The sequence below is a fragment of the Momordica charantia genome, assembly GCF_013281855.1.
Source record: "Momordica charantia cultivar OHB3-1 chromosome 7 unlocalized genomic scaffold, Mcharantia_2.0 BLBB01000007.1, whole genome shotgun sequence".
Taxonomy (NCBI): Eukaryota; Viridiplantae; Streptophyta; class Magnoliopsida; order Cucurbitales; family Cucurbitaceae; genus Momordica; species Momordica charantia.
The window spans coordinates 19,872,728-19,893,943 of NW_028275165.1; the positions used below are offsets into that span (position 1 = coordinate 19,872,728).

Sequence of the window (21,216 nt, forward strand, 5' to 3'; positions counted from 1 at the left end):
TGAAGATTTTGTGAGGTATTCGGCTTTGAGCTTATTGAAAAATCTTTGAAGTCTTCGACTTTGCGCTCGTGAAGTTCTTCGGCTTTGCAGCTTGTGAAAGTTTTTCGGCTTGGCAGCTTGTAAAGTGCTTCATCTTTGCAGCTTGTTGAAGTTCTTCGAGTATTGTTGCTTGGGGAGAGAAGATCCAATGTTCTTGAAGTCTGTTCTGACTTCTTCTTCTTTCTTCTTTCTTCTTCTTTCTCTCCTTTCTTCTTGCCCCAAAATCAGAGGTGTCCTCCTCTATTTATAAAATCTTTGTGGGTCTTATTGGGTCATGGGCTTAATGAGTCATGGACTTGAGCCCAGTCTCTTCATGGGTTTTGATCCAATTAGTGTTGATTTCATCCGACAACCATAAACGAGACATGTGACACAATTTAATTTGCCGATTTAAAATTAATTTAGGACACGTGTAATCATATCCAAAATGTAATTTTAAATTGTGATATGGCACTTAGTGATGGACCGAAATTTCTCATTCAACAGACCCAATATAATATTTGAGATTAAGAACATTATGGAAACAAGAAACAAAACCCTATATATAAAGCAACTTGACTCTCCACCACAAAATAATCAATCTCCACCCAATACCGCTATGCGATTAAAAAAGTTCAATTATGTCTTATTGTTTCCTTTTTTAAAGACAACATGCGATCCATACTTTAAATTATATGTCTTATTGTACCACCTAACATTGTTAATTCATTCTACAGAAAATTTCAAGTAACTGGTTATTTTCAATGAAAAAGTCTCAGAAATGTTGAATCGAGCGAAGTCTTAGCTTTAAAATAGCTTACAAACTCTCTCTAATCAAGGTAGGTCATTTCTCGAAAAACTATATGTTAAAACAATTTGACTCTCCACCAAGAATAATCAATTCATCCAATATCATGGATTAAAAAAATGATTATGTCTTATTGTACTTAATTCTTTAATTTATATGTCTTATGGTACCATCTAACATTATTTCAACCCAAAAAATTTCGCTAACACACCAATTTGGATTAGATTATTTTTCATTAAAAAAGTTTGAGAGACAGTTGCATGCAAGAGATTGCATACCTTTTTAGGATAAAACTCTATCTTTTATATGTGTAGAGCATTGAAAATCATGACTTAATTTGTCACCGTGACTATCGTACCTGTCATTCAACAAATTTTCCAGCAATTGGAAGAATCTCTAACAGCAGAATCGTCCTCTCGAATTCTCACCAATAGAATCTTCCCAAGTTAGAACCCAATTGAGCTCTTATTCGAGACACATTGATCCTTCTTATGTGTCATTAGCATGTCCGAGTTGAAACCCAGACACATTTGCCTTTACAATGGAGAACCACATATTGGCGTTGGTTTCGACTCATAACAATGAGTAACACAAAACCTATATTTACAATTTTGTTAAAGGGAAAAATAATAATTTACCAACATGACAACTTTTTTCTCTCATAAAATGATAGGTCATTTTTGTATTATTGACAAAGCATATAGTTGTATATTTGTGCAATTTTTTAACATATTTTATAACTTGACAAATATGCTATTATCCCAATTGATAAAGTATATAGTTGTCATACATTTGTAGCTTATTTTAATGTAAATGTCTCAAAACTCTCACCACATGAAAATCGCCCTTCGTTTGTACAATGACACCAGACGAGACGTGGTCCATATAATTAAAATTTAAATTCAAGTTTTTCTGTTAACCCACAAGAAACTGGCAATAACACTAAATAACAGTGGCAATAACACCAACTTGTGATGGATTAATTTAATTTACAATAGAAAAAGCTCTCTTTAAAAGGGGCTTCACATTTTTCCTACTTCTCATTAATTCCTCTTTCAAATATTAATTATATAAAAAAAAAACCAATAATGGCATTGAGAAGGGATTCCCTGACCTTAGAGATCAACGTGGTGTCCGCTGAAGGGCTCAACGACGGCAAGGAGTCGCCGGAGATGAAGCTATACGCCGTCGTTTCGGTGGCCGGCGATGCCGAGATAGAGCAAAAATCCGAGACCTACGTGGACGCAGAAGGCGGCGGAAACCCACAGTGGAACTTTCCGATGAAATTCATTGTGGAGAAAAGCGCGGCCAAGAAAGCCCTCCACTCTGAACTTGCCTTCTCTCTGAACTGCAAAAATGGAGACTGTGAGGTGGGCCAGGTCAAGGTGCCGATGTGGCAGCTTATTATTGGACAGGCCGGCCAGAATTTTTTTGCAAACTCCTCCGATAATAATAATGGTAATAATAACATGCAATACGTTTCGTTTCCAGTGAAGAAGACTAGTTCGGGAAAAATGGAGGGGGTGCTGAATTTCGGATATAGATTTGAGGGTTCAATGGCTGTGATTCCGCCACCTGTAACTGCAAGGAATTTTCCAGTTAATAAGCCTGCAACTGATCGTGCTGCTACTCCGGTGCCACAGCCACAATCTGATCAAGGACAGTTTCACGAGGGTTCAGGTCTATTTTTCACCTTTCTTTTAAAATTTTTAGCTAAATTCAAAATTACAAAAAAAAAAATTAATTATAATATATATATATACACTTTTTATTAGTTTTCAAAATTTCCGATTTTGAAATTGTAATACTTAACTAGTCAAAAAGTAATTGTTGAAAACTTGACAAACAACACAGAACGTTGTAAGTTCAGTAAATTTAATTCATATATTAGATATTTAATAGAAATTAAACTTAAACGATAAACATAGAACCTCCTACTACGATACATGTTAACGATAAATAAATTACCACTCAACTCAAAAGTTTAGCAGTGGGATGGATAAATTTAATTCATATATTGGATATTTAATATAAATTAAACTAAATTTTAATTTCAATGAAACGTAATAATGACCTTTTCTCTTTCATATAACCAACCACCAGCATTTCCAGGGCATCCAAATTGCGAGCATATATGTTCCCATGAAATTGGACATGCGCAGCCATTCGGGCAACGGGCTAGAAAGAAAAGAGCAGCAGTGTCAAACATGGCAGCCAAGATGGCAACACTCGTCACCGGTGGGCTTATAATTAAAGGTTTGACCGGCGGATTCGGTTCCTCCTCCCAGCCTCCGCCGGATGGCTCAGACGCAGGCGCTGAATACACCCCACCAGACGAAGGCGACAACGGCGACAACGACGATGACTACGATGATTTCTGTTCGTTTATGTAACTCTATTACTAAGATGGTCATTGTTGGCAATTTGAGTGTTTAAAATTGTAAAACTCTTTTCATGTGATTGTGTTCGTGGGCAATAAAAAATTGATATTGTTTTAGCTTTTTTTTAAAAATATACAAACTTTCTCATCAGTTTTTACATTTTTCTCTTCTATTTATCAAAATTTGAATGCGGCTAATAAACACGATAATTGATCCCTAAATTATTTAGGGTTTGAATCACCTTTTGATTCTGAACTCAACTCAACTGTTACTGCTTGCTTGTTGTAATTTAATTTCTAAATATTTCTAAAGCTGTTCAAATTCACATAAACAACCTCCCGACCCCGACCCGACCCGACCCCGACCCCGGGACGCTACTTCTTCCACCTCCAAAGGAACGAAATCTATTACGTGAGTGATTCACTTGTGGCTAAAGCCAACATCGGAGATGTCGTTTTTGTACGGAAACTACGTTTTGAGAGGCGGATTGGGGAGAATTATGGAGAATATTGTATCTGGCGATGGCGTTGTAGTTTATTCGATGCCCGATGTGCCGTTATGGTTCGGTGTGGCGGCCAAGTCGATGCAGGATAGTAAGAAGTTCGATCCCAATCGAATCATGGTGCTTCATCAAGTTGATTATAGGGAGTACAATGGAGTCCTTGAGTATCTTGGTTAAAGGTATATGTCAATTACCATTGAGCTATACTCGCTTTGGCCAAGATAGTCAAATATTATTGTCAAAACTAGAGTATTTTGTGTTATCGAGATAAATGGAGGTTTAGGTTACGTAAACTCTATTAACTATCTTTAAATTATTTTATACCTATTTCACTCTAAGATAGTACAATTTGTGAAATTTGATCCAAGCACATGGATAAAAACTAAACTCAAATTATATGCATGAACTTTAAATTTTTAAAATTATAAATACAAAAATTAAAATTAGGTCTAAAAAAAGTAATAATTTAATCCGATTGAATTTGAAGATAAGTTTTAAAAGGGTGAAAAGTATATGTTTAGCTAATAAAATTGTATTTCTAAATTCTAGTTGTGTTTGGTTAAATAATTATTATTATTAAAAAAAAACAATAACCCACCATTAAATTTTTTGAAGTAGAAGATAATATAAATATAGGGGATGTTTTTTTTTTCAAATTAATAGCTATCAAATTTTTAGCACTAGCCATTCATGATTTTCTCTTTTTTATTTTTTATTTTTTATTTTCTATTTTCTATTTTCTACATTTTAGAAACAATTTTATTGATATATGAAATTATAAAAAGGTGGACCAAAACTCCCATCAAAGGGGTAGAAAAAAATAATAGAAAACCCCTCTTCAATTGGACAAAATTTATTTTTTTTATAAATAAAATAGGACAAAAAGTGTTAAATTAAAACTAAACTTCAACTATTTAAATGATTCGCAAGAAAAGCGATCCTTAGAATATGATTATATAAATAATAGAAAATAGTGTCACTTCCTATTTCCTTTTTTTGCAAGAGTCACATCATATTTCCATTGGCTTAGAAATAAGGTAACTTAAATATTAAATTCATTAAAAATTGAAGAATGAATTGATGTTTCAAAACTTTTTGAATTAAAGAAAAAAAATGTAAAATTCATCAAAATCAAAATTATATTTTTAGAACTTTTATTCAACTTATGTTTTAAAATTATTATTTTTCAATCTCTGAGACATCAAAATCAAAATCTCTCGTATGTAAAAAAAATTAATAATAATAAAATAAAATTTGTTGATGGCGAAATTTGGAGAGGTCCACGTAAGTGTCTTTTGAAGGGGTGACCATTAAACAAATGAGTGTGCAACAATGATTCTTGACACCAGTGCAGGGCACCACCTAATACTCTCCGACGATCAAGTTAGTAATCGCAAGGAGAGGAAGAACCATAAGCAATTTGTTATATTAGCTAGTGAATTTTTCACTTAACGTCCTAGCAATTGTGGTATTTCATCCCTTTTATAGGTGTTGAAGTCAATCAAAGAGGACGCTTGGTGTGTGGCGTGGTGGGGTCAACAACGTATGAATTCTAACGGACCGTTAGAGAACATTTGTGGCACCTGGTAGCTTCATACACAATCCAACGTGTATTATTTATGCACGTGGTTCAAACACACGGTCTTTAAATTGGAGATATGTGCCTTAATCGGTTGAGCTATATTCAAATTGGGTGTACATCAATTATTAATCCATCGTTAAATTCACTCAAACCTACCAACGAATTTTTTTGACATTTTGGAAGCTTAGAAATATTGGCATAAGATGCAAGGGGAAAGACTAGTATAAAATTAAAGTCAACTTTTTTTTTTGTGAATTTATGCACATACAAGCATAATATAAAAGATTACAAATGTCACATCCAGTAAAATTGCATATCGAGAAAATTGATTTCAGGTATTCATTGAATATAATCAAAATTTTGATGATTATTATCTTTTTATGTATTATCCTTTTCATTTTCATCATGAAAGATTTAAGGTATGTAATCTCTTTTCCCAATTTTGTCCAATCAAAGGAATATATCCTTCATTCCATTGTTTACTACTTTATTCTAATTTAGAAAGAAAAGATCAAAATGCAAATGCCCATCTCCATTACTTTCTTATTTCTTATTTCTTTCTTTTTTTTAATCAAAGTTAGGCACAAACCCTACCACTAGTTTTGTGCATTATTCTCATATATTAATGTTAATTTCATAATATTTTTGTTTCTTATATCTTTGTTTCTCATTTTCAATTTTTGAAAAATAAGTATTGGGAAACGTTCCTACTTTTTGTTTTTCGATTTTAAAAAACGATAAATTTTGAAAACGTAAAAATTAAGGACTCATTTGGTAACATTTCTATTTCTTGTTTTCAATTTTATTAAGAAACCTAAGCATTTGATAATTATGTATGTTTCTTATTTCTCATTTTTTCGAAACATTCCGAAAATTGTATAGAAATTTGGGAAACTACACAGGCAAGTTTTTGTTTCACCTTCTATTTCCAATTTTTTTCCAAAACATAAATAAATAAATAAATATTATTTTATCATTTAATGCATAATGAATATCAAAATAAATACATGTAACATAAATATATGTTGAATATTTAACTTGAAATTTCAATTTTTATATAAAATTTTTAAAGTACAATAAATGGGATGGGGGATTCGAACTTATGATCCCTCGAGACAGGTGACAATTACCGTTAAAGCTAAGCTCACGTTAGCATTTTAATTAAAATTTTAGAGAACAAGCTACTACAACAATAAGTAGTTGCCGAACATATTTATGTTTAAAAAAAGAAGAAACCATTACTAAACACAATTATATTTTTCTTGATTAAAAAATTAAAAAAAATGAGAAACAAGAAATATGAAGGTTACGAAATGGGCCCTAAGTTTTTATTAATTCCTCCTAATTTTCTGGAAAAATTCCCACATATATAGCATTTTATTTATGGGCAAAAATTCCCTCTCCTATAATAAAATATATTATGAACACAAACTTACCCAATTAAATTTTTAGTGTATTTTTAATGGCAATAATGGAGAATAAGTTCATATTTAGGTAGAGGGGACATAGTAAAATTAAAAACTCAGATACCAAAACTTTGAAATAAAAAAAAAAATTGATGTCTTTTTTAGAAATTTTTATAATATTACTTTGTTGTGAAAAGAACAATTGGAAATTTTCTTTTGAGTAAAAAATGTTACTTGAAAAAGATATTTATGTTTATGATTAGTTATAAAATGTCTTGAAACTTCACTTCCTTTGTGCTTCTAGAATCTGTTGATTAGTCCTTTTGGTATTTTAGTCCTTGCCTTAAAAAAAAAAAAATTGCACAGTATTGGTCATGTGTAATACATAGTAATATATATTTTTCTTATTACTTGAAGTCATATACAGTATTTATGTACTAAGATTATTAGGGACAGTGTTTAAGCGAAAAAATGCACAACTTTAGTTCAGCTCGAACCCTGCTCTTGCCCCGACCTGAAGCGCTAAGGAAAGACCTGCACAAAAGGATAAAATCTCCGACGCTCAAGTCAGTAAGCAGGTCGTTCAGACTCAATATTAAGTTCGAGGAGAAAAATCCTTACCTGCTGGTGAAATGAGGTCATCTATTTATAGGTTTAGGTTCCGACAGCCGGTTACCTTGGTTGGATTTGAGGTCGGACGTGTCGGGTTAAAGCAGATCGAACTCAAACACATCCTTGGAGACACTGAACGAATGCTTTAATAAGAAGTGGGGAACACTCATCTCGGAAAGGGTCCGAGATAGAGCTAAATAAAGTCGTTCTTATAATCTTCATATTGACAACAAGTCCCCATCGTCCTCGTGGCAAAGAAATATTTCTCCCCAAGTAGATAGGAGTAGAAATTTTCATAAAATGAGAGCAAAATTTTACCATAAGTTTTTATTATATAGATAACTTTTAGTATCAATCTACTGCTAACTATCATTATATTTTTTGGTTTCCGATGATAATGAATACTTGAAGATTTTTTTAAATTTATAACAACACATCAAGAACAATAAAGTTTCAAAAGTACTTCTCATTCTAACATACGTATTTCTCTATATTTAAATATATATTAGAAATTGAGAATAACTTTTTAACCTCTTGCAAATAATTTATTAAACATGAGTAAATTAGAAGAATTTTGTTTTGAAAAAAAAAATCCTCGAGATTGAGTAGAGTTCTAGAGAAGAAGCCCAACAACAAATCAATAATAATTATTTTAATTTTCACCTCTCAATCTCTATCCATGTAACTTTTGAATCAATAAGAAACCTATTGAAGTGATATTATTTCTTTTTTTTCCTTTGTTATATATTTCTATTTCTAGTGAGCGATCAAAAGGTAAGTATTCTTTATTTGTAATTAAATAAAATAATCATATTATGACAACTAGACACCTATTTTAGATTAGTTTGTATTTATCCTCCTCTTCATAAACATATTGTGAACACTCGAAGATTCTATTAAATTAATAATAATTTATCAACAACAAATAAAGTTTCTCATTCTAACACATATTCTCTATATTAAAAAATATATACATATTAGAAATCGAGAATAACTTTTTGAAATCTTTGCAAATAATTTATTAAAAGGAATGAACATGAGTTAATTAGAAAGAATTTTGTCAATTAAAAAAAAACTTGGGATTGAGTAGATTTCTAAAGAAGCCAACAACAAAGCAATACTATTTAGTGATTATTATTTTAATTTCCATCTCTCTCCCTATATATATTTCGAAAGCAATGTCCAAAATCCCAACAGCCAAAAATCCCTCCTCTTCAATTGATCAATTAATCCTCTTAATTGATTGATTTCTCTCTCTCTCTCTCGAGTCTTAAGAGCTTAAACTATGTCCGGCGTTTGGGTGTTCAAAAACGGCGTCGTTCGGCTGGTGGATAAAAACGAGGCGGCGGACGGCGGCCAGCGGGCGGCACAACTTCGCCGGAAAGTTCTGGTGTACATTCCGACGGCGGAGGTGATGACGTCATACGCCGGGCTGGAACAGAAGCTGATGACGTTGGGTTGGGAGCGTTATTACGATGATCCGAATATGCTGCAATTCCACAAGAGATCAACGGTCCATCTCATCTCTCTCCCAAAAGACTTCGCCAAATTCAAATCCATGCACATGTACGACATCGTCGTCAAAAATCGATCCCACTTCGAAGTTAAAGATGCCTAAATTAATTAACCATAAAAAAAAAACAAAAACAAAAACAAAATTCTCTCCCATCTTTTATTTTAAGGTTTTTTTGTTTTGTTTTGTGTGATCTCGCCTTCTCATTTTCGACTACAAAAATTATTCAACCAGACTGTCACAACAGCGTGACGGTATATTCCCAGATGCATATTCTCGAATATGTCTGTTGTCAGGTGTGTGTTGTTCCAGTCACTCAGGTTGATTTATATTCTCTTTCACTTTTATTGGGGTTTAGTTGGGTACTATGGTTGTGAGAATAAACAATAAGGTTGGTTTGATTTTATTTTGTTTGAGAGATGTTGTGCCTATGATGTCAAGACTGATTGTGTATTGAAGACTTGAAATTTAACTTTATTTGAATAAGATTTTATCATTTTGTCTGAAGTTTTCTATTTTGGAACATTGTGATTTGGATGTTTCTTAATCTAATATATATGTTGAGGGGGAAAAAAAAAGATAGACAGGGCTTTGGATTTAACTTAATTATTTTTGTTTCTCATTATGGGAAATTAGTTATATATAAATTATATTAAATTATTATTACTTTATCCAAAATTTAAAATTATGAGCTTTGTAACAAACTTATCCTTTGGTACTCAAAAAAAAAAAACAAACAAACTTATCTTTTTTAATAGTAGGAAGAATAACAATAATGTAAAATATGTATAGAATGGGTTACTTCTTTTTTGCTTTTATTATGTTACTTTTAAAATAAAATACTAGATCAAACCAATAGCGATGTGCATTTTTCAGAGTATTAAACTAAAAGGTTTACTCTATTAAGCTAAGTTGAGTGGTTTTGATTGATTCAGTTACACTTTATTAACAATTTAGATTGAAATAAATATTCGAATTTTGTTTTTATTTGGTCGTCAAATTTAAAAAATTCAGCCAACTCTAATTAAGTCGAGTAACGTTCAACTCAACTCACAGACCAATTAAAAACAAAATTTAAACTTTAAGTACCAATTAAAAACTAGAATCAAACTTCGAGACCAAACATTTCACTCTTGAAATTTCAATGAACGAATTGAAACTAAATTTTTAAGTTGAGACCAAAATTGATGGAGTTTTTAAACTTAGAGACCAAACATGTATTTTACTCCATAAATATTACTTAAAGTTAGGGATTAGAATTCCCTCAAAAAAAAAATAAATAAAGTTAGGGATTAGAACATTAATTTATTTTTTCTTAGGAAATTTATAACTTACATAAAAAAAATATAATTTAGTATCATTGATAAAACTAATGTAGCGATAGTTTTAATTTTCATGCAAATATTGACAGCGACAAGGCATCTGAATAAGAGGGGATCTCTCCCTCTCTCATTTCTAAAGCAGGCATGCCCTTGAACCAAAACCCATCTAATTTGAATAGATGGGTCATCTTCCTCTGTGTTCAAATTGAAGTGAAGTAATTAACCTTTTTTTTTTTTTTTTTGCATTATCGTTTATTATCATGTAATATTTATATTCTAATTTCAATTGAAAATTTTTTTTACGCAATTAGTTTAGAAACAATACCGTTAGGTTTTGGCAAAATATTAGAATTGAGGTTTATCCGAAAGATACAACGAGAGAGTGTGCTTACCAAGTAGGTAGAAATTGTCCCACGTCGAAAACTACAATGAGTAGGTGTATTCCAACTTTTATAAAATGAGCTTAGGGACTTGGGTTTTAATCACCTCAATTAAAACATAAGCATGTTACACCAGCTCTAGTTAACTGAACAATATTTGTTTTGAGAGAATGTTTTGTGTTTTTTGAGAGTGTTTAGTAATAATTTTTTACATAGTGTCCTGATTTTTTCTCCAACTTATTTGGTTAAATTATAAGTTTGATCTCTCAATTTTAAGATTGTGTCTAAAGAGTGTTGAATAAGTTCTTGGACTTTTTGTTTTGTGTTTAATAAGTTTTTCCTTAACTTTTAAAAAAATGTGAGCCTATTAACTTCAATTATGTATCTAAATTTCTAATAGATCTTATCCGTTTTAATTTTGTGCCTAATAAATTCTGATTTTTCAGATAGGTTTTAAAGATAAAAATCTATTAGGCATTATATAGTTTTAAGTTCAAAGGGTCGTCTATTAAAAGTAACATTGAAAGTTGTTAATAACTTATTAAACACTTTTTAAAGTTATATGTTCCATTAGACAATTTTAAAAGTTTAAAGATCAAATTATTTATAATTTATTTTTCCTTTTCTCATTATTTAAAATTAAAATTTTACAAAATCTTTATTGACTTTCAAATCATACTTTATTTTTTTCATAAAAGTCCGTCAAACTATTTCCTTTATACTACTTTCTTTTAGTAGTTTGGTTTTCGCTTTCAAAATCAAGAGGAAATTTGAATATGTAAATGCCTTAATAAAGAATTCCAAATAGGAATTTCCTCAAAAAAAAAAAAAATATATATATATATATATATATATATATATATATTTTCAAACGAATTTCCTCTATATTACTTATACTTTACAACGTGATTCTTATAATTTTCTGGAGGACAAAGGATGAAAAAAGAAAATTAAAAAGAAAGAAAAAAAAAAGGAGGGTTAGTTAAGATATGACTTATTACCACGTGGCAATTCCATTTCGTTGAGATGAAAATCTTTTCTTAGTAATGTAAAAGAAATTGATCCCATTCTCTTAATGGCCAATTATGTAAGGAAAAAAATATCAACTTTTACCTATGAAGTTGACATATTGTATTGTATCAATTTTTGGTCTAACTTAGTTAAAATAAATAAATAAAATAAATAATCTGTCTTAAACTTTCAATTTCATCGAATCACCCTAATCGTGGATAAACGTTGCAACTTTTATTACATGTAAGAAAAAGAAAAAAATTCACCAAGTTTAATGAGCATAAAATCAAATTTGATCCCGGCACAAAATAAACCATTTTATAACTCTATCAAAATTCATGCATTTAAAAAAAATCAATTATAATGTTGTTTTTCTCTAAAATTCTATCCATTCGGTTCAAATATATTTTATAATTTATTGAATACACTTGAGAATATTTTTCTTAATGATTATATTATTTGGTAAAAAAAACTTATTAAGAGGTAAGAATGTGACCCTTTTCAAATTTAACATCAAGATTGTAACAGTTAACTAAGTTTTATTGTGAAAATTGGTACAGCCGGTTAAGTTGAATAAAAATTGAATTTTTTTCACTTATTTTAAAAAACTTGATTGACCGATTAGATTTACATTGTGGTAATATTTTATTCTGATATAATATCATATCAAATATTTAAAAAATTGAATGATAGTATATACCAAAATATCATCCGACCTATTTAGTATCAAATAGCAAGGACTACGAGAAATTTCTCTCATTTATGATGCATTGGTTAGACCAGCACTATTATAAATTCTAATGCTCCAACCTCACGTTAGTCGTTTGTCTCCATCGCCCCCTATGATCCAGACTTGGTAGTACTCCGTCGCCAGTTCAGTTTCTTTTTCGGCCTTTGTCAACTCGTTTTTCTCTGAGTTAGCTAAGGACTATCTTTTTTGGAAAGGTTGCCTAATGACTATCATACAAAATAAAACGTGTTCATTACTAATGCTTAAATTAATCAGCAAATATCAACTTTTAAAAAATTATCATATTTATAATCATTTTTTAGAAAAAAAAATCTGTAACATACAATTACTTTTAAAAGAATATATATATTTACAATTTTTTTACAAGGAAAAAAAAGAACAAAAAAAGGAAACCATTCATTAAAGTTGTTAAAAAATATATATATATTCAATAAAGAGAAATGAAGAAAAAGAGAACCAACGATAGAAAATTTTGAAGATAACTAGATAAGTAAACTAATAAATTACGATTAAATCCAAAAACTTATTCTGACGAGTCACTATAAATTAAATTTTTTTAATTTATCAATTCCAACACATAGTTATCAGAAGGAATAATATTAGAGTTCGATCACGTAACCTCCTACTTTAGTGTTAAACTACCATTGAATCAAAATTTTAAATTAATGGATTATGATAAATTTAATATATTTTTGCTAAAAACATATTTAAATCTAAATATAAAGCAAAAGGTTTTCTTCCATCAAACTAAACATAATTAGTTTCTTCGACCAAAAGATTAGAGGTTAGAATTCTCACATGTAGTTTAACCTTTTGATCATCCTAATAACCCAAGCTCTATTATAAAAGAGGAAAAAATGCACCCAATAAAATTGAAACTTACATGTATAAAAATATATCAATGTTGAAGGGAAAGCCCATTGATCTTACAGACAAGGAAACACAAGCCTACAACTTTCCCCTTTCAATTCAGCCCTTCTCTCTCTCTCTACAGTACAAACTAATTGGAGCAGTTGAATCCATGGCAGATGGAAACCCAAATTATGAGCACAAGAGCTAACAATATCCCAAGAACAACTAGCTTTATCTTCATATTCTGATACCACATCTTCTTCCTCAGTTTAGTTCCTTGCCCTCTGTAAGTCCGAGCCTGTTGATATCAGGATAAATTCGATGATTCTCGGGTCTCGTTCGTTTATACTGATATAATATGCGCTATTAAAATGGCGGGGTTCAGTCGATTTACCTGCTCCCGAAGACTTTCCGTCTTGTCAGCAAGAGAATTGATGTTGTCCCCTCTCTCAAATGCCTGAAAGGACATGGAAAGATCTCATAAGGATTATGGTGAGAGAAAAAGAAGTGAGGGAATCTCGACTTTGTCAAAAGGATGATGAACAGGCGTAGATGCTCAAGGTTTAATTGGTTGGTTCAGCGTCGGGTTTTCGCAAAGGTCGACGTTGAACTGACTCAGTCTGCAAGAATTGAAAAACTAAGTAAAATGGATCTACCTTGAACGGTGAACTCACTACCCAACTGAAACTAACTACCAAAACCAACCAAATCGACAAAACCAAAGTTAATGACTTCTGACTAACAAACATAGTCGAACAGTTTGGTTTGGTTCGATTCGATTCAATAACTTACACCACAATTAGATATCTACCATGTTTGATAGATAAATCATCCACCACAAAATGAAACTCCAAGAAGCATTTTCAGTTTCACACACACATTAGCTAAGCAAATTATATTGAAGATTTAAGGTATGCAAAAAATATGCATAAGTATTCAATTTTATGACTCTCTTTCGATTATGCCAACTCCTCGTGGTGATTATCCTCGAACCGAAGATCTAAATAACAAGATGACAATGATAAATTTCATGTGGTAAAGATTAGAGAGACAAGCGATGCAGAACATTTCCAGATGCACAAGCGTATCATTTACCTTGTCGAGATTCTCCAACATTATACTCCTAACTTCCGATACTTGTGCCTTCACTTTTATCAATTTTTCAATCTCTTCCGCATGTTCGATGATATACTTCATGTGTTCTTTCATAATTGGCCTGAAAAGAGCCAGTGAGAGTATGTATCTTGATATGCTTCACTCAGGCAAACATACACATACATGTTCGAAATCAAGCTTTTCAAGTACGGACTTACCCGAAATCCTTATTGAGACTTTTTGCAACAGCAGTATCGGCTTTGCCTCCCCCATATCTTTTCTTAAAGTCGGCTTTCATCCGTTCCAAAAAGGCTATGGAAATCTGCTTACTGAGAGATTCTTTCGCCACGACACAGTAAGCTGCAAAACTCCATGAAGGCACCATATATATGGGGTTAAAACAAGAGAGATTTTCTTGAACTTACAAACAAAGAAGGAAGAAACAAAAATTTCACAAATTTGAAACTTAGAAACTTCATGTTTTGATGTCATATTTGAAAGCCATTCACAACAAATGATAAAATTACAAAGCACTTATGACATTTTACAAACATTCTCACATTGAGAACCTGGAAGTAGCTAGTTACGTTTCTGTTTCTTAGTTCTCTGTTTTTAGAAAAATTATGCTTCATTAACTAACACTTTCCTTTGTTTGGCCATGTATACTTCAAAAACAGTTCTAAATTCTTAGCCAAATTTTGAAAGCTAGAACAACTTTCCAAAAATATTTTCTTAATTGCAACCCGTAAAGTGAAGTTTCTGCACAGAAGCTCACTTCACCTAAGCGAAAAATCCGCAATCAAGCAAAATCAACAACACAGTACAGTTCCAAATTCGATTTCCCCTAATGATTTCGTGCAAATTAACAAGAAATTGAAAGCAAATATTGTCAAATAAGAGAAACTCAATCGTCATTGGACCAGATCCAGCCATTTATAGCTGGAATTCGATTTTCCCCGCTCGGAAAATACCGAAATCGAAAAGTAAAGAAATCAAAGTCAAGAAGTGGCCATAAAGCATTCTTACCATAACCATCTTCGACGAGGAAATTAAAGGTGTGGTGGTCGCAATTGTAAGTGAACTTATTGTTGGAAGAAGTAAGTTTCTGGAGACACTGATTCGCAATCGCCGGGAAGTTTCCGGTGAACTCGGTGTACTCGGCCAAGATCATGGTTCCTCTGGCCACGAAGCTGTAGATGAACGAGTCCTGACTCATCTTCTTTTGCGGCGGCGAGTGACTGAGTGACTGAGTCAACTCGGACGAAGAGGAAACAGGACGAAATCCAGCGAGATCGCCGTGTTGGAAAGAAAGGAGAAAACCACTTTCGTTCGCTTAATAAATAAAAGGCCGTGTTTGGTTTTTTTTTTTCTTTTCCTCCTTTACTTTCAGAAGAAGAAATGAAATTCCCCAATTGATTATTATTTTTATTATCTATTTATTTTAGTACACTTTGATTAATATTATTATTAGTGGTAGATTTGGTCACTTAGGGAAGGTCAGATAATCAAAGATTTGGTCCTCAGTTTACGTAATGGTGTCGTATAATAAGAACTTAAAAGTGGCAAATAAACAAATAACTTTCGGCAATAAAAAAATAATCAAATAATAGCATGTTCGGCTTTTAAAAATAATAATAATAATAATAATAATAGAATGTTCCGGATTGATGTAGTCTTTATTCGAGTGCAACATATAGGATAGGTCAAACTCACCTCCTTTTAATTGGAGATATATGTCAATTACCATTAAAACAAACATAGTTTAGCGGTAATTGACATATTTTAAATACGTCCTAACCATTACAACATAATTAATATTTTAAATACAAAGGCTGTGTCAAATATATCATAATATTTGCGAATGATAATTAATTTTTAAAAAAATTGTAAACATAATTTTAGTCATGTGAAATAACTTCCAAATACATCTAAAAATCAATTTTATCTTTTACTTTAATTGAATTATTTAATTCCAACGTTTCTAACGACTTAGTTGGTGTATTCTTTTAATTTTTAATAATTTAGTATTTAAATTTTAGTGTGCAACCATTTAGTCATTGTAGTTTAAAATTTGTATTGACTTAGTCAATATCTTAAAAAAATTGTTGTTAATATTTAATAGGATTTCCTATATATGTAGATGACTAGTGACAAAGTGTATTTATAAACTTCGAAAACTAAATATTATACCATAAAAATCGACACGCTTAATTTTAATGAGATTTTTCATTGTAGATACTAAATTATTACAGATTTTAAACTATACTAATTAAGTTGTCACATATTAAAATTTGAAACTAAATTATTATCCACTCGATAATACAATAACTAATTCATTAGGAATCAAAATTGATGTACTAAATAATTACTCGATAAAATTATAGGTACAAAAATATTTTTTAACCACCCAATATATTCCAAAGCGTTTGTCTCTCTTTTTTATTGAGTATAAAATGATATGGGGCTTATTAAGACTGAACTAGTAGTTGCAGATGAAAGGTATTAAAATAAATAACAAATGCTGACACAATCTCAATGCTTAAAACATACTTTTTTATTTCTCTCGTCGGGTTGAAATTTTTCTAACTTTATATTTGTTATATATGTTAAAAATATATTAAAATACTCTATACTTCTATTTTAAATATTGTGTTTAATAGATTTATGTATTAACTTGTCACTTGACACTTGACGCTTCTGTAGCATGAAAATTACTATTTTTTAAAATATTAAGTGACAAGTATATTTTGAGTGTATTTAGATATTTAATAGATCTATATATTAGCTTTATCATTTAAAGCTAAAAGCTATATTTGTGGTAGTGTGTGAGTGTTGGATATTAAATTGATACAAATTAAATAATGTCCTAAGACATATAAAATACATAGTTAAAAGTTCATTTACCCAATAAAAGTATTTTAAAGTATAAGAAATAACTGTACACAATCTTGAAAATGCGATAAACAAATAAAGGGAAAAAAAAATCAAAGCATATTTTTATTGAGTTTTTGCGATAAAAACAAGCTATCTTTTAAAAAAACAAAATATTAAATCAGAAATTCTCTCTCTACTTAAGCAAGCAAGAAATAAGTCAAAGTTTAACTACCGCAACTTATTTCATAGCTTTGTTAATAGTAGGTTTAATTCCACGATAAAAGAGTTATGTTTCCAAACTCAACTGTAATTGGCACCTGTCTTTGACTAAAAGGTATCACGAGATAACTTTTAATTCTTCGACACTTATTCATCTTCTTTACTCATATATCTCATTAAAATTTAGACATAATTTCAATCGAATAATAATAATTTTCAAAAAATGCCTGTTTAATTTCGTAAGTGAAAAAAAAAAACTCAAGTTTGCATGAAAATATAGTTGTAATTAAATTACAAGTTTAGTTTTGAATTTTAAAAGTTATCTAATAAATTATACTTCTAATTTTGTATCTACTAAATTCAACCGTAAAAGTGTCAAATCAATCTCTAAACTTTATTAAAATGGATGAATTTATTAAATTTAAAGTTCATTAAACATAAACCATACTTGTCAGCACTTATTTACAGCACTCCAAATTTAAGGACTCTTTAATTTAAAAAGAAAAATACAGAAAAGTTAGACCTTTCTTTTTTTATTGAAAACTTGTAATTTAGCGTATATAATTCATCATTCAAACAAATAATTTTTCATTTATCCGACTACGTTTCTTCAATAGCCCGCCAAAATGCAGTGCACAGAAATCGAATTTCCCGCTTCCATTTCCGCTCGAATCGACGGAACGATGATTCTCCACCGCAATCTCGTGATTGTTCGCTATAAATACTTCGCGCAGCACTTCCGCTAAGAGATTTTTCGAGTTTTGAACGGATGATCTCAAATGGAATTGAGGCGCTCTCGATCCGGCTCCTCGTTCTCTTCCTCATCCAGGTCGGTCTCTCCTCTCTCACTATCCTCTGAAATGTGATTTGTAAGTTCATGTTGTAAATCGGCACCGCGTTTGCGTTTTCATCTTCTATCTCTGTGTCCATGTCGTCCGCTGCTCTATGAGGAAGTCTTTCTTGATTTCTCTATGTTCATCGGTGTTTTTGCGTAATTGCTGTAGTGCCTGGATGCTGCTGTGTCGAGAGAGAATTTTGAAGGAAAACAAGAAAACAGAGGGCGATTCATCGGAGTTTCGAGTGAGTCGATTCCTAACTGACTTGAATTTTCTAATTAGAAATGTTTGCGAATATATATGAAGCTGTTGGAAGCTCGAGATCCGAGCTTATGCTTCCGATTATGAATGCAATCTTCTCGATTGCCAAACACGTATTCCTAAAATAGTTGATCGTTCAAACATACGGTTATTCACGATGATTTAACGAATTAAGTTGAATTTGAGGGAGTAGATTTGCTATGTCGAATTAGTTGGTTAAAAACTCAAAATACATTTCTGGCTCCTGCTGAATTTTGTTTTCTTGACTACTTCTGGCCTCTTCCTTTCTTATTCTTTATTTTGTTTTATTGCTTGCGTTAGTATTAGAGACAGTTTATTGTCCCTTGATTGATTAATCTTGGATTGGTATTCAATCCAAGTTTACTAAATTGAAAACGTTGTTTAATTGCAATTATGATGAAAAGTCGAGAAAAAAAATTTACAGTTTCTAAACAGATTGTGCAAGTTATTTTCGCATTCATAAAATTCAATATCATGATATTATGTCTCTCCATTTAGAATGAGATCGAGGTCCAATTGGCTTGAAATGACGGCATTCCATTTGGTTTATTCTATTTTTCTTGATTCTCAGTCCTTTTGTTTGCTTGTCCACTTGTTTTGATGTAATCCGGCTCATGAAACTTCAAAGAGATTAAAACAAAAAAAGGACAAAGATCAAATAGTAAGTTAAGCATAAGATACTTCATTAACTATTCTCATTGTCGGAATGTTAGGCTCGATGCCAACATCAAAGCTACTGAAGCTCGAGATCTGACCAATTTTGTTCTGATTTTGAGGAACTGTCAAGATTGCCAAACACAAGTTCTCGTTGATTCGTTTGAGGTACGTTAGTTTTGTTATATCATAGATATTAAATGAAACTGCATTATATGAACTGAAGAAGATGATTTTGAATTATCTTTTTATTATTTCAACTCAAGTGACTTCTTGAATTTAACTTAATTTTTTTTTTGTTGCATTATTATGAAAAATTAATTTAAAAGTAGCTTTCAATATTATTTCTTAAAAGCTATTGCTAATCTATGCTTAAAATCTGCTGTTTTGTACTACAAATTTAGTTTTTGAGTTCAAGTAAAGTACAAATTTTCTTTTGTGTAAAATAGTTTATTGATTAAATGTACGTTCATGGTTCATCGATAAATGAAAATTTTAAATTTGTAAGTCAAATGTATTAATTGGACGTCAAAGAATACTCTATTTAACTATTTTAATTTTATTACATCTTTTCTTTGGCCATAAATAAAGCATGTTATGACTTTTACCGTGTTTACATTGCTTTCTCAAAAACATTGACATTGCTTTTAATCTTTATTCTGATTCTTCTATATTCAATGAGAATGATTAAATTTACCGAAGTCTGCTCTTTTAATCTTTTTCAATTTAATGCTTAATATTTTAAGCATAGTTTATGTTTGTCTAGTTGATTAGTTGACTGTTTTAATTAATTAGAAAGCCACTGATGAATAATATATGGTTTTTTTCTTTTTTCATATCTTGAAATTTACTAGAGAAAACATTCTTGTTTAGGTTTTTGTACTTCTCAAAAGTGAAAAGTGAAAATTTTGGTCCATAAATTTTTATTTTTTTTAATCACAATTTAGCATAACAATTCACAAACTAAGTTTCTTGAAATTTAGTCATAAATTTTATATTCAAAATTTTCATTGTGTAAAATATTTGTGTTAAAATTTAGATCAAATTGGTAAAGTACATGGATCAAAACACGTATTTTGAGAGTACTTAGATTAAGAAAAATAAAAATTAAAAGTAAGAAGATAAAAATAGATATTTTGAAAATACATAAACTAAAATAAAGCAAAATAAAAAAAATACAAAGAATCAAAATAGTATTTAAACCTCTTAAATATTGTTTTTTTTTTAAATGAACTCTTAAATAATTGCTACTCTTTATAGTTCAAGTCACGTATTTCTGCAGCGCCCAATTCTTGTATAAATGAAGAATAAGCTTCAGAATTTGTTGGAAATTAATTAGTAAATTGTTTTTTCTATTTTTTGAGTTAAAATTTTAAGAGAATGTATTTGAGAATAGCTGGTCTTAAAAAATTATTTTTTAGAATAATACTTTCCTAAAAGTTTCTACTGTACCTCGCTTTAGTAAACTCTCACAAATGACATTTTTTAGATTAAATTAAGGCTGTTTTTTATTTTTCAAAAATCATAGTTTAAAAGAGTAATTTTAGTGCATACAATAATAATGTCTCGATTTTTAAAAGTAATTTCATTTGGTCTATTTTTTTAATTTATTTTTTTCATGTACTTTCAATTTTAGAATTTTATTAATTTTAGTTTTAAAGTTTTTATTCTAGTCTCTATATTTTTTAAAATTGATTATTTTTTCCTTTATTTTCACTTTTATCTAATTTTTTTCCATCACTTTATTAGTATAACATTTCATTTTTGAAATATTGTCGTATATTTGTATTAAAAGTTATATATATATATATATAGTTATATATATACACATATATATATATATATATATTTTTTGAAGATGCTGACAAATGAGTGTTCAAACCAATAATTTCAAACCAACTTCAATTTACTTTTTTCCCGATTGGTTAAATATTTGGTGAGAACAGCAAACTCATTGGTCAAAAAAAGTAGCAACAAGAAAACAGTCTGTCACTGTCAGGGTCAGTTCCTTAGACCAATTTCCAAAGTTAGATCTAATCGGGCTTTTGTCTCTTCTAAACTAGGCCATGTCTATACTAATAGTTAATATATTAGGGTGATTCAAATAATAATTATAGT

At 30.4% G+C, this 21,216-nt stretch overlaps 3 protein-coding genes and 1 long non-coding RNA gene across 4 annotated transcripts; 3 read left to right on the forward strand and 1 right to left on the reverse strand.

Annotated features, from left to right (window-relative positions):
• The first annotated feature begins 1,896 nt into the window (after nucleotides 1-1,896).
• On the forward strand, nucleotides 1,897-3,312 carry LOC111009848 (uncharacterized). The gene is made up of 2 exons (XM_022283073.2): nucleotides 1,897-2,506; nucleotides 2,930-3,312. The coding sequence occupies exons 1-2, from the start codon at nucleotides 1,915-1,917 to the stop codon at nucleotides 3,217-3,219; spliced, it is 882 nt and encodes a 293-aa protein (XP_022138765.1). The 5' UTR covers nucleotides 1,897-1,914; the 3' UTR covers nucleotides 3,220-3,312.
• Nucleotides 3,313-8,483: 5,171 nt separating this feature from the next.
• LOC111009808 (flowering-promoting factor 1-like protein 1) lies at nucleotides 8,484-9,329 on the forward strand. The gene has a single exon (XM_022283017.2). It carries the CDS (start codon nucleotides 8,595-8,597, stop codon nucleotides 8,925-8,927), a length of 333 nt encoding a protein of 110 aa, XP_022138709.1. The 5' UTR covers nucleotides 8,484-8,594; the 3' UTR covers nucleotides 8,928-9,329.
• A 3,824-nt stretch (nucleotides 9,330-13,153) lies between these two features.
• Nucleotides 13,154-15,587, reverse strand: VAMP724 (vesicle-associated membrane protein 724). Its single transcript, XM_022283120.2, has 5 exons — nucleotides 15,260-15,587; nucleotides 14,452-14,593; nucleotides 14,234-14,354; nucleotides 13,533-13,595; nucleotides 13,154-13,436 (listed from the first exon to the last, which is right to left on the reverse strand). Exons 1-5 carry the CDS (start codon nucleotides 15,447-15,449, stop codon nucleotides 13,287-13,289), a joined length of 666 nt encoding a protein of 221 aa, XP_022138812.1. The 5' UTR covers nucleotides 15,450-15,587; the 3' UTR covers nucleotides 13,154-13,286.
• Nucleotides 15,588-17,863: 2,276 nt separating this feature from the next.
• On the forward strand, nucleotides 17,864-19,318 carry LOC148210507 (uncharacterized). Its single transcript, XR_015792111.1, has 3 exons — nucleotides 17,864-18,155; nucleotides 18,331-18,406; nucleotides 19,158-19,318. It is a non-coding gene; the product is annotated as an uncharacterized LOC148210507 (long non-coding RNA).
• Nucleotides 19,319-21,216: the final 1,898 nt, after the last annotated feature.

What these genes read in the sequence shown, in the direction of transcription:
- LOC111009848 (XM_022283073.2), top strand. Translation starts at nt 1,915, where the DNA reads ATGGCATTGAGAAGGGATTCCCTGACCTTAGAGATCAACGTGGTGTCC. An exon ending in ACAGTTTCACGAGGGTTCAG is followed by an intron (nt 2,507 to 2,929) that starts GTCTATTTTTCA and finishes ACCAACCACCAG; the next exon opens with CATTTCCAGGGCATCCAAAT.
- LOC111009808 (XM_022283017.2), top strand. Translation starts at nt 8,595, where the DNA reads ATGTCCGGCGTTTGGGTGTTCAAAAACGGCGTCGTTCGGCTGGTGGAT.
- VAMP724 (XM_022283120.2), bottom strand. Translation starts at nt 15,449, where the DNA reads ATGAGTCAGGACTCGTTCATCTACAGCTTCGTGGCCAGAGGAACCATG. An exon ending in CCTCGTCGAAGATGGTTATG is followed by an intron (nt 14,594 to 15,259) that starts GTAAGAATGCTT and finishes GGAGTTTTGCAG; the next exon opens with CTTACTGTGTCGTGGCGAAA. An exon ending in AGTCTCAATAAGGATTTCGG is followed by an intron (nt 14,355 to 14,451) that starts GTAAGTCCGTAC and finishes GGCTCTTTTCAG; the next exon opens with GCCAATTATGAAAGAACACA.